Below are 15,611 nucleotides of genomic sequence, written 5' to 3'. Positions count from 1 at the left end.
TTTATTTAAGAAACCACACAACTGCCATTACCTGTTGATCAAAACACTGGAACAGAATGAAAACTTCCTGTGCAAGAATTGCTTCTGGTGGAGGTATTGGAATGAATGGCCGTCGTCAAGATATAACTCGCCCACTGCAGAACCCTGGAGAGTGAATCACAGATAGAGAATGTGCTTATGTAATAGCTTTATAGGAAACGAATGTCAGCCCCTAAAGTGTAACAACAGGATAAAAAGTTTGTGAAAAATTATGTTTAACAAACCCTTAATATTTAAGCTGCACAAAATAGTCATCATACAAATACCTAATGTGTTCAATACCCAATCACTCCTGAATAGATTAGTGAAATAATATGAACAGGCAAGTCACCTAAGAGGACCACAAAGAGTTAGGCTTTGTTAAAAGAAGTTTAAACTATGGTCAGTGGTGTAAGTGGCTTCCCTGAAAATACTATACCAGAATGTGACAAAGCCAAGAAAGTTCACAGAATGAAAATGGAGTTTAAAAAACATCAGTATATAATGGATGAGATCAACCATCTTTAGAAGATCCTATGAGACTGGTATCTGGTTCCTATTTTTTTTTAGTAGGAGGTCCCCTTTTACATGTCAAACAATGTCACAGCACTCCACATGGCAGCTTGCTGCTATTGACAGTGCTTGTGCTATGGGTCTCTAGTGTCTTCCATTTACTCTGGGGCCTCATATGGTCTTGGCTCATAGTTTGGACCAAGAAGACATGCCTAAGTGAAATAGATGGAAAAGAAAGCTGTAATTTACTTAATTATCTTATAATATTAACATAAATAAGAGTATTAATATTAAAAGAGTAAGAATTTGTGTTTGTTTGGCCCTGTGCTATATTTGGGCAAATGGACAGGAGAGGAGTCTGCTATAGGCCTCGTCAGGCTCAAAAGATCTTCCTTCTCAAAAGGACAAATCAATTCTGGATCCTCCCAGGATTTACCCAAGATTTTAGTTGTTTGAGCCACCTGATGAGAACAGAAGTTATTGGGTGGGGTTGGGGTCCCTGAAATGGTGCATAGACACAGGTACCCTTTCACGGGAGACTGGATTTCAGCGTAATCCACGCGGGCAGGCTGTCTATGGCCTGATGAGCTTTCATGCCAGTAGTAATCAATATTGAGCTGAAGAGCACCAACAGTCACAGTGCCCAAGAAGGACATTTCTATCATTCCCAGATCTCAGAGTTCTCTTAAGAACAATTCCAGGAAGATCAGACGAGCTGGACAATGATTCAGAAATAATTCAAAAACCTTGATTTCTAGGTAAACATCAGAAGCATCTATCTCATAGATGGGGCTCACCACTCTTACATGGTATCACACACTCAAAAGGCTACCTATCACTGTAAAGAGACAGAGTAGAAACAAAAGGGTAACAGATTTCCTAAATACCTTAGTGCTTAGAGCAACCCGGAGTCCATACGGGGAATTTGCCATCCAGCCTGTGGATTTTCCGACAGTTGTCTTCATTGGTACTACACTTCCACCTCGTTGAAACACTGGTATCTATAACAGAGTAGCATGCACAGGGAAGGAGTATTCATATAAGAAAATGTCAAGGTAGAATTTTACAATATTTCATTGTTTAAGATTCACACTCTTTATAAGTACAGGCTCAAGAGCAAAATGAATTGTGGGCATAGAGATGGCAAATGTGGGGGCCCTGGCATGAAAAGGAAAAGAGCTCAAACACGGTCCATTTTTTTTTTTTTTTTGAGACACAGTCTCACTCTGTTGCCTGGGCTAGAGTGCTGTGGCATCATCCTAGCTCACAGCAACCTCAGACTCCTGGGCTCAAGTGATCCTCCTGCCTCAGCCTCCCGGGTAGCTGGGACTACAGGCATGCGCCATCATGCCCGGCTAATTTTTTTTCTATATATTTTTAGCTGTCCAATTAATTTCTTTCTATTTTTTTGGTAGAGACGGGGTCTCGCTCTTGCTCAGGTTGGTCTCGAACTCCTGACCTCAAACAATCCACCCGCCTCGGCCTCCCAGAGTGCTAGGATTACAGGCGTGAGCCACCGTGCCCGGCCAAACATGGTCCATTTTTTTAATTATTAGGGAAACTTCTCACCCTTCACTGATTTATTATCTGTATCTGTCTTTGCTGTTTTTTCTTTTAAGTGATAAATTCTATTCTGCCCATCCTATAAATGGCCTTTCCTATATTTTTAGTTTTCCTATCAATATAATAAACTTGCTTATTTCTAGAGGCTTGCTAAAGAGTGAATCTTTCTGTGTAAGTGGGCCCAGATGTCTGTGTGTGCATGTGTATGTATATAACAGATGGTGGTTTCTTGGTTTGGGGAGGTGACTTGTCCTTACTGCAGCCTATCCTCTCTTGCTCCCTGCTTCTCTGGACCGCTAGGATGACTGACTCAATTCTGAGGGTCAATCTGTGAAACTGCTTCTGTTATGGAAACCACCAAGGATACCTTAAGTGATCCTAACAACAGAGCTGTAGGCATGTCCCATACAAAAGGGACTTCTGAAATGGCATTCCAGGCAGGGAAAGCTCGCTAGGTTTCCTGCATCCTGAAAGGAAGCTGTGGGTCACATGACAGCTTATACTTTGCTGTGAGTCGAGTACGAGCAAGGAGAAGAGGACAAGAACATATATGAAGTTGAGAGTGATGGTGACGTAATTAAGATGCCCCTCTGCTTAACTTGCAGTTGGCAGCAAGAAGTAAAGCACATCCATCACCCCACCACATCCCCTCCCCCTCATTGGCCAATCTCTCTCTTCTTCTTTTTCTTTTTCTTCAAAGAACAAGGTGAATTGCTTGAGGCCAGGAGTTTGAGACCAGCCTGGGCAATATAGTGAGACCCCATCTCTAAAAAAAATTTTTTTTAAAAAATTAGTCAGGCATGGTGGCAAGTGCCTCTAGTCCTCGTTGCTACTCAGGAAGCTGAGGTGGGAGGATTGCTTGAGTCAGGAGTTGGAGGCTGCAATGAGCTATGAGTGAGTCCCTGCACTCCAGCCAAGGTGTTAAGTTAGAGTGCAATGGCCTCTAGAATGGGAGCCTAGACCAAAGGAATGCACCTGGGGGCTCGCCTCAGTTCTGCCACAATCTAGCTGTGACCTTGGACAAGTAATTTAACTTCTTTGAATCTCAGTTTCTTCACCTGTGTGAGAGATTAGAGTAGATGATTGCTAAGGTCTCTTCCAGATCTGAAAAGTTGGTATCTGAAATCATTTTTAACAATGGGGTTGATATTCCCACTGACGATTTAAAAAAAATAACATCGGTATCTGTTTATTAACCTTCACACTACTTAGGGCCTGTGGTAGAGGTTGTGATTCAGCTGCAGGAAGAAACTTCCCTTTAGAAACTCAAGATAGTCTGGATGGGCCACCTTGATTCCAATATCATAACTGATACATTTCCTTGGACCTAGAGACCCAGGGTTATAACTGAAAACTCTTTTTTCTTGACTTGGTCCTGTAGAAGGACATTCTATATGATACATGTGGTGACCAATATGTTTTCTCTGTTTTCAGTGTTATTGTTCTTCTTAGACACACAAATATAAACTATAGGGAAGAGTTGTCTTTGTCCCTGATGTTTCATACCATGAAATCAGAGTATATGTTATTTTTTAACTCTTTTCTTCCCTTACATTTTAATAGCTCTATTGATACAATTCACATGTTATACAATTCACCAATTTAAAGAACACAATTAAACAGTTTTCAGTATGTTCAGAGTCATACAACTATCCCCACAATCAATTTTAAACATTTTCATTTTCACCCCCAAAAGAAATCCTGTACCCATTAGCAGTCACTCCCATTACTTTCCAAACTCTCCCCATGCCCCAGTCCTAGGCAACCACGAATCTACTTTCTGTCTCTATGTGTTATTATGCAGAACACTAACATCCTTGGTTCGTTCTTTTCTTTTTAAAAATTTTTTTAGAGATGGGGTCTCACTATATCATCTAGACTGGTCTCGAACTCCTGGCCTCAAGTGATCCTCCTACTTCAGCCTCTCAAGTAGCAGGGACTATAGGCATAAGCCACTGCACCTGGCCTTGGTTCTTTCTATATAGGAACATATTATGAACTGAATGTTTGTGCCCTCCCCCAAAATTCATATGTTGAATCCCTAATCTACAATGTGACTATATTTGGAGATAGGGCCTTTATAAAGGTAATTAAGGTGAAAAATGAGGTCAGAAGGGTGGGGTCCCGATATGATAGGAACAGTGTTCTTCTAGGAAGAGACATGAGACAGCTTGCTTGCTCTCTCTTTCTGTCCCCCTTTCTCTCTCTCTCTTTGCCATATGACGGCATAGCAAGAAGGGGCAGTCTATAACCTAGGAAGAGGTCCCTCACCAGGAATTGAATCAGCTGACACTTTGGTCTGGGACTTCTAGCCTCCAGATTGTGAGAAAATAAATTTCTGTTGTTTAAGCCTGTGGTCCCCAACTCCTGGGCCACAGCCTGGTGCTGCCCCTCAGCCCCTGCCCTGCCTTCCCTTTCCTGCCTCTTCCCCTCCCACTGTCTTCCTCCACTGCACCCCCACCCCAAGTCCTTGGAAACATTGTCTTCCATGAAACTGTTCCCTATTGCCAAAAAGGGACTGCTCGTTTAAGCTACCCAGTCTGTGGTATGTTGTTATGGCAGCCTGAGCAGACTAATACAGCACAACAGGTAAAAATAATAATCTGAAAATAACTTACAGTGTCCAAGGCTACTGGGATCTTCACAGTACATCCTCCCTCCCAATGAGCAAATGTCTTAGAGTTATACCAGACCTAAAAAGTAACAGACCCCAGTGAAAAAGAGCAACTCTGTTCACAATTTCATTATTCAGTAAAACATCCCCTCATTTGAATTTCAAATAACTGGAAAGCTAAAATAAATATAACTTTAAAAAAATTAAGTAGAAGTTAGGAAGAACATAAGCTTTTAAGAAGATCCCAAAAGACTATGGCTGGTTAATTTAACTAAAATGCCATTCATTTATCCATCTATCTATCCAAAAGTTATTTATTGAACAACTTACCATGTGCCCAGCACTGTGCTAAGTATACATGAGTGAACAGAAAGGACATAGTTTCTGCCCTCATGGATCTTACAGTCCACGTGGCTTATAAAAACTTAATGCTTCTAGTAGTAAAAGAGATGATGAAAATGAGAAAAAAACAACAAAGAAGAGAAGTACAACACAGGCAAATAAATTACAAAAGAGACAGGAGAAAAGGAAAGCATCAGAGGAGGAAATAGATCTGGGAGGAAAACAAATGGAAACTGGGATTACTATTATAGTATCATTTTTTTTACAAAGTACAATTCAGGGATAAGGTTCTTATCTGGGATCTCTATGGAGGGGGTTTAGTTGTCAAAGTACCAAAAAGGTCCCACAAACTAATTTGATGGGATAAACCCTTAAGATATCATCAGAAGCAGCACGCAAACAAAAAACTCCTTTTCTCTCTTCTAGCCTAGTATACTTTCTGGCAGCCACACAGTCAGTCTATTTCGCAAGTTCACCTCCTAGGATTGCCACATGCTTTATATAGCAGGTTTGTGAAGCTGTAGCAAGAGAAGCAATCATAGAACACTCTGGGAAACAGTGTTGAAGGAATATAATACATAGTCACAACAATACACTTACAATGATAATAGATCATGAGTAAAAATTCGTGGCTAAGTTGGAAAGGGAGTCAGTTCCTCTTAAAGCGAACCTACTATTTTGTTGGAATCAACTTGAGAAACTCTCGACAGAAATGTCCAACAGGACCACTTATTTAGTTGTTGTTGAATTTAACATTTTTCTCTGGTTTTTACTTGGTAGGGGAACCTTAGTAAAGAGCCCACAACTTCAGAACTCCAAATTACTGGAGAAACCAAGAGGAAAGACCATCGTTCATGAACATTCTGGAGAAAAGCCTGGTTATTGTCATATCAATAATGACAAGTATAGTCATGGAATGGTAGCCCCTCAAAAAGATACATTCAGGGGCCGGGCGCGGTGGCTCATGCCTGTAATCCTAGCACTCTGGGAGGCTGAGGTGGGAGAATCACTTGAGTCCAGGAGTTTGAGGTTGCTGTGAGTTAGGCTGATGCCACGGCACTCTAGCCTGGGCAACAGAGCAAGACTCTGTCTCAAAATAAATAAATAAATACATAAATAAATAAATAATGAGGTGTTTAAAAAAAAGATATATTCACTTCCTAATTCCTGGAAGGAGTGAAGAGTACCTTCTATGGTCACAGATTTGATTACGTTAGGGAGACTATTACGTTAGGCCTGACTATCCAGTTGGGCCTTAAATGCAACCACAAGTGTCTGTATGAAAGAGAGACAGAAGAGGAGACAGATATACACAGGGGAGAAGGCAATGCAAAGATGAAGGCGAGACTGGAGTGATGTGGCTACCACGCAAGGGATGCCAAGGACTGCCAGCAGCCACCAGAAGCTGGGAGAGAGCATGGAACAGATTCTCCCCTATAGCCTCCAGAAGGAACCAACCCTGCCAACACTTTGAATTTGGACTTCAAGCCTCCAAAACTGTTAGAGAATAAATTTTTGTTGTTTCAAGCCACCAGGTTTGTGGGAATTTATTAAAGCAGTCTCAGGAAACTCACAGAACCACCAAACATGTGCAGCCAGGTTGAGGGAGAGCACTGGTGCTGGATGTGGCCATCTCAATACTTGACAGGTGCTCTGAGCAGTGGGAGTGGCCTGGCTCAGCTACCTCACCACTTGCCTTGACAGGCCAGGACCATCTGACATGGCAGTCTAACACCAGCTCAGTACCGTCCACGGCTCTTCCCCCTGCCTGCTGAAGCCTGTGGTGATGCTCTAGTGCTCAAGGACTCTCTCTAGGGTCTGTCTCCTTCCTGCTCTCCATCCCATACCCTCCTTCCCTAGGCTGGTGCCCCGAATTTCTGCTCTGGCTCTTATCCTGGCTCCTTTGGATACATCTGGGTCTGTTTCTGGTGGCTGCTGCTCTTAGTACCCATAGCTCTCCCCTGTACCCTACCTGGGTTTAGTGCCCTGGGCTCCAGCACGTCCAGGATGATACTTTATACAGTTACAGTAATTCATGAAAATAACTAATAAAATAGCAGAGAAAGCCACCAGGGCATAGAGGGAAGTCATTGTTGTTACTTTTTACCCACTTTGATTAATGTCTTGAGACCAACTTTTGGTACCAAAAACTCAGGATGCAGATAGAGCCAGAACCAAAGAGCAAAGTCTTTTTATACTTATGTTGCCCCACCGAGTTTGATGCCTAATAGTAGACTGAGTATTTCTTCCTATCCCAAGCCTCAGTGTTTGTAAGGAGTCACTTTTACAAGCCAAAGTGTGAAGATAAAAAACCATTCCGATCTTCCGTGGAGTCGTGGAGTTGTCACCTATGCATCTTTTTCCCTGCCTAATCCATGAAGTTTCTTGACCTCTGAGGACAGTGGTCATGACTTACAAGAATCATCAGTTGCTAGTCATTTGGGCTGTGTTCTCGACTGCATGATGAAGAAATCTCTTTCCTAAAAGAAATGAAGGGATTAGGGATACGGGACACATAAGATACATGATTGTCATTACTCTTACCTCATTTGATCCTGGCAGAAACGCATTAACCATGGTGACTTTTGGTTCTGTTACTGGATGAACCAATAAAGCACTTCCTAAAAAATGGAGAAGAAATAAAGTTGAATATCTGCACAGGAGGTCTGAAAACCTCCTTTCCCTTTAATTGAGTGCTAGTTATTGTGGTTTTAAAAACCACTTGATTATGAACTTTGGGAAGGCAGAGGCTGTGGTAATTTGAACCAATGATTCATCAGAGAACTGCATTGTTAGAAAGAGGACAGGTGTTCAAAGAGGTGACTGTATTATCATCTGTCATTAATCTATTTATGGCAGATTGGGATTATAGGAAGGGACCCTGACACAGTCCATTAGTCTCATTTTGTGCATAACTGCAGGTAGCCCAAAAGCACCATTGCACCTCTCCAAGTACTTTGTTGTTTGCTGTGAGTGACGTTGATGATGGCGAGCCCACAACTGTTATCCAGCAATTTGGTCAGTGTGGATACTCAGATCCTCTTGTTTGGGAAGTTTTCATCTAGAAGGCTGCAGTTTTCTTAGAAGCAATCTGTATTATTACTTTTGCTTTGACCTTGGCACCACACATATATAAAATCCATCCATTTATAAATTTGCTCTTTTATTCAGTAAATATTTATTTATTGAGTACCTACTGAATGCTAGGCACTGTGCTAGGCTCCGGGGATACAGTGGCCAATAAAACACGCATGGTCCCTGCCCTCAAGGAGTTTAATGGCAGTGACAACAAATGTTAAAAAATAATTACAAATTAGAGTTAAGACACATGCCAAAAGAGGCAAAAGTACAAAATGGAATAAAAGTTACATAATAGGAGGGCCTGGCTTTGACTAGGGGCAGTAGAATTAGGTATAAGAGAACTAGTAGTCAGGGAAATTTCTACAAAGCTAATAAACTATTCAACTGAAACATAATGATTAGTGAGATTTAAAGAGCTCAGGTTTTTTTGTGTTTTTTTTCCTCCATTTTGGGGTTTCTAATGTTTAGAAATGGGATTCATCTTTTGGGAAACTCTATGTTTAGCCTGGCTTCTTGAGCCCTGTTCCTAAGATGATAAACTTTCATGTTCTGCATTTGATAGTTAATCCTTGTTAAAGAAGAGGTCAACCAAAGAAAAAACCTATTATTGCATATGAAATAAGCTCTTCTGGTTCTTTACTATAACCATGTGGCCTACTTTTTTTCTACTTCCCTCCCCAGTCAGTAGTGGTCTCATAAGGCTTAGAAGAGTGGACTTAGAACAAGAATCCCAAATGATATCCATGAATAGATTTATTTATTTGAGCTTCACAGGAACAATACTGTGAGAAATGCTATACCACAACAGAATAGAGCTATGATCTCACCAATGCATTAGAAATCTTGGTGAAGGAATTTCTTTTATTTTTATTTTTTGGCTTTCTTGGGATTAGGAATTTTTAAAGTGCCCTTATACTAGAGAACATAATAAAAACATAATTACAGTGTTTATCATAACTATAATTAATCAAGAAATTCTCACCCAGCATGTATTCATCTTCTATACCAAAAGTCTCTAATTCATCAGGGAACTCTATCCACAGAGGCCTGGGGAAAGAAAAAAAAATTCTCACTTCAACATCATTCAATGTTTTATTGCAATTCAATCACTTATATTTTAGTTTTATAACTATTCAAAGGAAATTGGAGAATGCCGAAGAGCCAAGACTCTTTTTCATGATTCAAGATTTTATAAGCAATTACTATGATTACTTTAAATTTTTCTTACGTCAAAGAGCTATCTATTAACGCAAATGTTCCAATGAAATATTGAGAATTCTAGTACATGCAATTTTTCATTTGTTGAGTACTAAATACTACTCTAACAGGCAGAATCAGAGCTTTGGTGCAAGTCCAAGTGCCTAACACCTTTGGTGTAAAACAAATTAAATGTTTGTAAGACTATATTTTACAATGATGTTATAACTCTATGTCTTTTCTTCACTCTATCACTGCCTTTCACACATCACTTACTCATTACCAATTTAAATGAAAAGAACTGTTTTTTTTTTTTGTTTTCAACAACTTCAACATTTTTGGAGGGTTGAAAATTTTCCATGTGTTCTTTTTTTTTTTTAATTGTTATTGTTGCACACAAATATCTAGGGGCATTTGGGCTCATAAAAATAACAAAACTTTCAATATCTATGTATTTGGATATAGACTTAATGGTTCTAATTATTTCTCAATTTCATGATGAAAAGGTATTTTTTAAAAAGACATTTTTAGTTTATTCATTAGCCTTTGTAATAATAAATTCCTTTCCTAATGAATGGTAACAAAGCAGTGATCTCAAAACCAGGCTAATGTCTAGAATCACCAGGGAAATTTCTAACAAATATAGATCGCTGGGACCTACTCAAGAAGATTCCTTGCAGGTTTGGAGGTGTGGCCTCAGAATCTGTATTCTTAAAAAGCTTCCCAGGTGATTCTGATCTGAGCAAGTTTAAGAACTGCTGATCCAGAAGTCTTGGTGTTTTATGTATGTCTGTGTGTATTGTTCTCTAACCTAGAGGAGTTGTTTTTTCATATTTTCCCTTCAAAATAGAATTAGTATATATTAATAAATTACACACTAGAAAAATGCTCACCTCAAACTTGGAAGGGTTTAGCCCTAAGGGTGAGATATAGCCTAAGACTGGCAGAATAAGTTATTCTTCATGAAAGGAGGTTAAATACTGAATGAATTCAGTTATGAAGTCGCTTCCTTTTTCTTTGAAATATTTCTATTCTGTTTCCTGTCAAATATTAACACGTTAGTCACAGAGTAGCAGGGGATCCGTCTAGTTTTTGTCTTCTGTGTTCACAACAGCCAGCACCCTGCTCACACTTGGCGCTCAGTAAGCTGACTGAAACTTGATTAAACGCGTAGCTTTTCTTGTTTTCTTTTAGAATCACTGTGTAACAGCCTTCTCTAATCACTGAGAGGATCTTCTGTTACACATTGGTTGCTGGGGCCCCTGAATGGATGAAGCTTTTTTACCTCATGACAGGCTGGGAAGCCACATGTGCGTGGTAGAACAGAGAATACCAATAGGGCAGGAGGGCATAGCGCTCTCTGATGGCTTCGCGGATGAGCCGGGTGTGTTCTTCCCCGAACAGCCAGGGTTCCCGCCGCTTGGCGTTCATGGTGGCATGGCCACGGAAGAAAGGCTGGTAGGCTCCAGCTTGGTACCAACGCACTTGCAGCTCTGTCTCTGGATTCCCAATGAACCCACCTACATCAGCTGGTTAGGCAAAGAAAGTCTGAGTGAGGCAGCTGGGCTTTGAATCAGTGATGCACACAGGTAAAATAAGGCCTTGAAGACTAACAGGAGAAAAGCACTGTGTATGCACTCAACATGACAGGATAAAACTGTGGCCTCAAATATGGGAACACGTGTTACACAGATCTGACAATATGCTCTTTGAATATTCTTTCTTGTCAAAAGGTCAGAGGCTTTACTGCAAGATCAACATTCCTTTATGTTCCTGAACCCAGACAATCCAGAAAATGCAAAATGGCTACCTGATTAAATAAGCGTGTGTGTGTGTGTGTGTGTGTGTGTGTGTGTGTGTGTGTGTGTGTGTGTGTTGGGGGAAGGGGGCTGGCAATTGATTTCCTTTGAAAGCAACAGCTGAACTAAGATAAAAATAGAACTAAAGAGAAGCAGAAAATCATAATTAGAGGTTTAGATAGGATTTCATGCTGAGCCCTTGAGCTCATGAAATGGATATGTGTATTCCTTGTATTATATGTGGACCAATGCCATAAAAACACATATATCAAAAAAGTGATATTAATTTGCTTCTACTCCTACAGAAAACAAGCAGCAGCTGGAACTACAGCCATACCGGGTACCTTCCATATTGAGATCTCTTATCTGCAGGGAAGGCAGTCCATCAGAAAATCTTATTTTAACAAAACTGATCTTTTCCAAGAGCATTTGTTTTTATTTAAACAAAGTTAAAATATGTCATAGAATTTTAAATCTGCTGAGAAGAAAGAGTTTCTGTAAGGCTGACTTCTGATTTGCTAAATTCTTTGTAGTTCTATTTTTCTCACTGTCAAGAAGAAAAGATATGTGTCAAGAAGAGAAATTCAGTTTTCAAGAGTGCCTAAGGGGGAAGCGATAAGAGGATGAGTATCTTGGAAGAAGCACTCTGGCTCCCTTTTTGAAAACTTGATTTCATATCCTCAATACAGACAAGACATAAAAAGCTCTGAGGTATCCCATTCACTCTCCTCTCTAATCTGTTCCCCTTTACTTTCTTGCATTTTCTTTTTCCCACATTTATCCTTGGCCAAAACAGTAATAAGAAGGGATTTGTGACCAGCTTTTACGAAAACGCCCTCGCTTTTTTTGCACTTCAAGACTCAGAATAGCATTCATCTTACCTCCACAAAAAGAGATCCCGGTAATGCTGAGAGTGAGTAACATTGGGATGGAAATTTTCAGGTAACTCCATTCTGCTGTGTTGTCACCTGTCCACACAGCACCTTTGGTCACCAATAACAAGGTATTTAAAAAAAATCACAAATCAGCCCATGCATTCAATTTCATATTTAGATTTCTTATTTGTAAAAGACAAGTTAATAAAAGGAAAACAGATTTTTCACCTTAAATAAATCCTCATTTTCTATACTCAAAATGTATCAATTTTCTAATGTGAAAAAGTTATCAGAATCCACAAACATGGATTCTATGAAAATATTCTGAATTGTACTTGCACTTATTTTTTAAGTATAATTGATCTGATTATAGGAGGAACATTAAAAAAATCAACTTCGAGATATAATTTACATCCAATAAATGTACCTCTTTTAAGTGAAGAATTTGATGAGTTTTGAAAAATGTATATGTCCATGTAACCACCACCACAGGCAAGGCATAGAACATTTCCATAACTATGAAAGTTTCCTTGGACTTCTTTGCAGTCAATAATTCCCCCCGCCAACTTAAGCCAATTATTGATTTAATTTCTATGAGTATAGATTAGTTCCTTCTAGAATTTCAGATAAATGGAAATATAATATATACTCTTTTGTGTTCCAGCATTCTTTTCACTCAGCATAATGTTGTAGTTTACTCCTTTTCATTTGCTGAGTAGTATTCCATGACATGGGTATATCATGAGTTGTTTATCCATTCACCTATTAATGGACATATGGATTCTTTCCAGGATTTTGGCTATTATAAATAAAGGTGCTATAAATATTTGTGTACAGATTTTTGTGTGACATATTTTCATTTCTCTTTGGATATATCTCTGGAAGTGGGTCTTACATTCAGTGTATGTTAAATACTTTAAGAAACTTTCAAACTGTTTAGCAAAGAGGTTGTACCATTTTACATTTTCAACAGCAAAGTATGACAGTACCAGTCTTTTTAATTCTAGCCACTCTAATGGGTATGTAGTGGTGTCTCCATGTGGTTTTAATTTATATTTCCCTAATGACTAGTAATGTGGAGTATTTCTTCATGTGTTTATGGATCATATGTCTTCTTCTGTAAAGTATGTATTCAAACCTTCTCATTTTTTTTTTTTGAGACAGAGTCTCACTCTTTTGCCCGGGCTAGAGTGAGTGCCGTGGCGTCAGCCTTAGTTCACAGCAACCTCAGACTCCTGGGCTCAAGTGATCCTTCTGCCTCAGCCTCCCGAGTAGCTGGGATTACAGGCATGTGCCACCATGCTCGGCTAATTTTTTCTATATAGTTTTAATTGTCCAATTAATTTCTTTCCATTTTTAGTAGAGACAGGGTCTCGTTCTTGCTCAGGCTGGTTTCGAACTCCTGAGCTCAAACAATCTGCCTGCCTCGGCCTCCCAGAGTGCTAGGATTACAGGTGTGAGCCACCGCGCCCGGCAAACCTTCTCATTTTTTAAAGTAGGTTGTCTGTCTTCTTATTATGAGTTGTAAAAGTTCTTTATATAATCTGGATACAAATCCTTTGACATATATATAAGTATATTGCAAATATTTTTCCCAGGCTGGGGATTGCCTTTTCATTTTCTTACCAATGTCTTTCAAAGGGCAGAGATTTTAAATTTTGATGAAATCTAATTTATCTTTTTTTCCTTTTACGGCTTATGCTTTTTGTGTTCTATCCAAGAAATCTTTGCCTATTTCAAACCCACAAATATTCTCCTATGTTTTCTTCTAGAAGTTTTATTATTTTTATTTTTAGTTTTTATAACTTAGATCTGTATACATTCCATTTTGAGTTAATTTTTGAATACGGTGTGTGGTAAGGATGTAGGTTGATTTTTTTTTTTTTCCATACAGATATCCAGTTGTTTCAGAACCATCTAATGAAAAAAAACTACCATTTTTCCATTGAATTGCCTTGGAAACTCCATTGCAAATCAATTGATCACTTATGTGTTAGACTCTCTTGATTCTTTATTCTGTTCCACTGATCTATAAAACTATTTCCTTCCACTTCTATGCCCATGAAGTGGTGCAGTTCACATAGGGCAGACATAATAACAATACATAACATTTATTGAGCCCTTCCTGAGCCATGTGTTATGCTAAGTACTTTGCTTGGATTATCTAACTTAGTCATCACAACAACCTTTATCAGGTAAACACCATTATTAACTCCATTTTATAGATGAGGGAAATATGGCAAACAGGAAATAGATAAGCTACCCAGAATTATACAGTTATTAAGTAGTAGAGGTAGGATTTGAGCCCAGGAAGTCTGATGCCAAAGCCAGTGTTCTTGTTCACTGTATAGGTGATAAGAATTTGTGATGATACATTATATACCACTAAAGAGATCCATAAAAGGAAAAATCTTATTTTACTAAACCAAGATTACTCCTGAAGGATTTTTATTTATTTTCTACCAAAATAGTTTTGGTAGCTATTTTTGCTTTAATCTTTCATAGAAATTTTAGGCTGTCCTATGTCCTATTTTGAAAAGAAAAATGTTTTCAAGGGATTGCTCTTTTAAAAAAGACTCTAATAATTTCTCCTAGACTCCAAATAAGATATGTACATATCTACATAATGATTTTGAAATCCATATGGCAACATGTTCATCTTCCATGAATCTGCCTGTAATCTGAACACTTTGGGAGGCTGAGGCAGGAGGATTGCTTGAGCACCGGAGTTCAAGATCAGCCTGGGCAACATTGTGAGGACCCTGTCTCTATACAAAATAAAAAAAATCAGCCAGGCCTGGTGGCACATGCCTAAAGTCCCAGCTACTCAAGAGGTTGAGGCAGGACGATCATCTGAGCCCAGGAACTCCAGGTTACAGTGAGCTATGATTGGGCCACTTTACTCCAGTCTGGGCAACAGAGTAAGACCCTGTCTCTGAAAAAAAATAATAAAAATAAAAATAAATAAGAAAGAAAGTTCATGTAGACATGCAGATGTTTTTATGTCTCATCTCTGGCCATTAGCCTCAACATATGATTTAACAAAATAGTGTTCCTTGTAATTAATGCCTTGCTACACAACGAGGCAAAGCTGATAGCGTCACACAGAAGACTAGGCAGTAGGCCAAAATTTAGGAAATCAAAGATAACTTAATATTCACAGCTTCTGTTTTCTTTTTTAACTGCTGCTGGTAAATATTTTCATTAAAATACTTCTTTTAGTGAATAAAATGATACTTATAGAGAATTTGGAAAATAAAGACAGGTAAAAGAAGAAAACTAAAATTACTCATAATCGGCCAGGTACAGTGGCTCACACCTGTAATCCTAACACTCTGGGAGGGCAAGGCTGGAGGATTGCTTGAGCTCAGGAATTCAAAGATCAGCCTGAGCAAGAGTAAGACTTCGTCTCTACTTAAAATAGAAAAATTAGCCAGGCATGGTGGCACATGCCTGGGGTCCCAGCTACTCGGAGGCTGAGGCAGGAGGATTGCTAGAACCCAGGAGTTTGAAGTTGCAGTGAGCCATGATGACACCACTGCATTCTAGCCCAGGCAACAGAGAGATCCTGTCTCAAAAAAATAAACAAATAAATAAAATCACTCATAA

At 39.2% G+C, this 15,611-nt stretch overlaps 1 protein-coding gene across 1 annotated transcript in view; it reads right to left on the bottom strand.

Annotated features, from left to right (window-relative positions):
• The window catches only part of GANC (glucosidase, alpha; neutral C), a 61,103-nt gene that overhangs the window by 1,794 nt on the left and 43,698 nt on the right, over window positions 1-15,611 (bottom strand). The window contains exons 16-22 of the mRNA XM_012649331.1: window positions 12,009-12,110; window positions 10,614-10,857; window positions 9,114-9,178; window positions 7,595-7,671; window positions 4,713-4,787; window positions 1,419-1,532; window positions 32-144 (exon numbers count right to left, since the gene is read on the bottom strand). Coding sequence (XP_012504785.1) covers window positions 32-144; window positions 1,419-1,532; window positions 4,713-4,787; window positions 7,595-7,671; window positions 9,114-9,178; window positions 10,614-10,857; window positions 12,009-12,110 — 790 coding nt within the window. The remainder of the gene's footprint in view (window positions 1-31; window positions 145-1,418; window positions 1,533-4,712; window positions 4,788-7,594; window positions 7,672-9,113; window positions 9,179-10,613; window positions 10,858-12,008; window positions 12,111-15,611) is intronic.

The sequence above is a fragment of the Propithecus coquereli genome, unplaced genomic scaffold (genome assembly GCF_000956105.1).
Source record: "Propithecus coquereli isolate 6110/MARCELLA unplaced genomic scaffold, Pcoq_1.0 Scaffold3, whole genome shotgun sequence".
NCBI classification, from domain to species: Eukaryota; Metazoa; Chordata; class Mammalia; order Primates; family Indriidae; genus Propithecus; species Propithecus coquereli.
The sequence above is the reverse complement of the archived record's forward strand: the minus strand, read 5'-3'. Positions and strand labels throughout refer to the sequence as shown.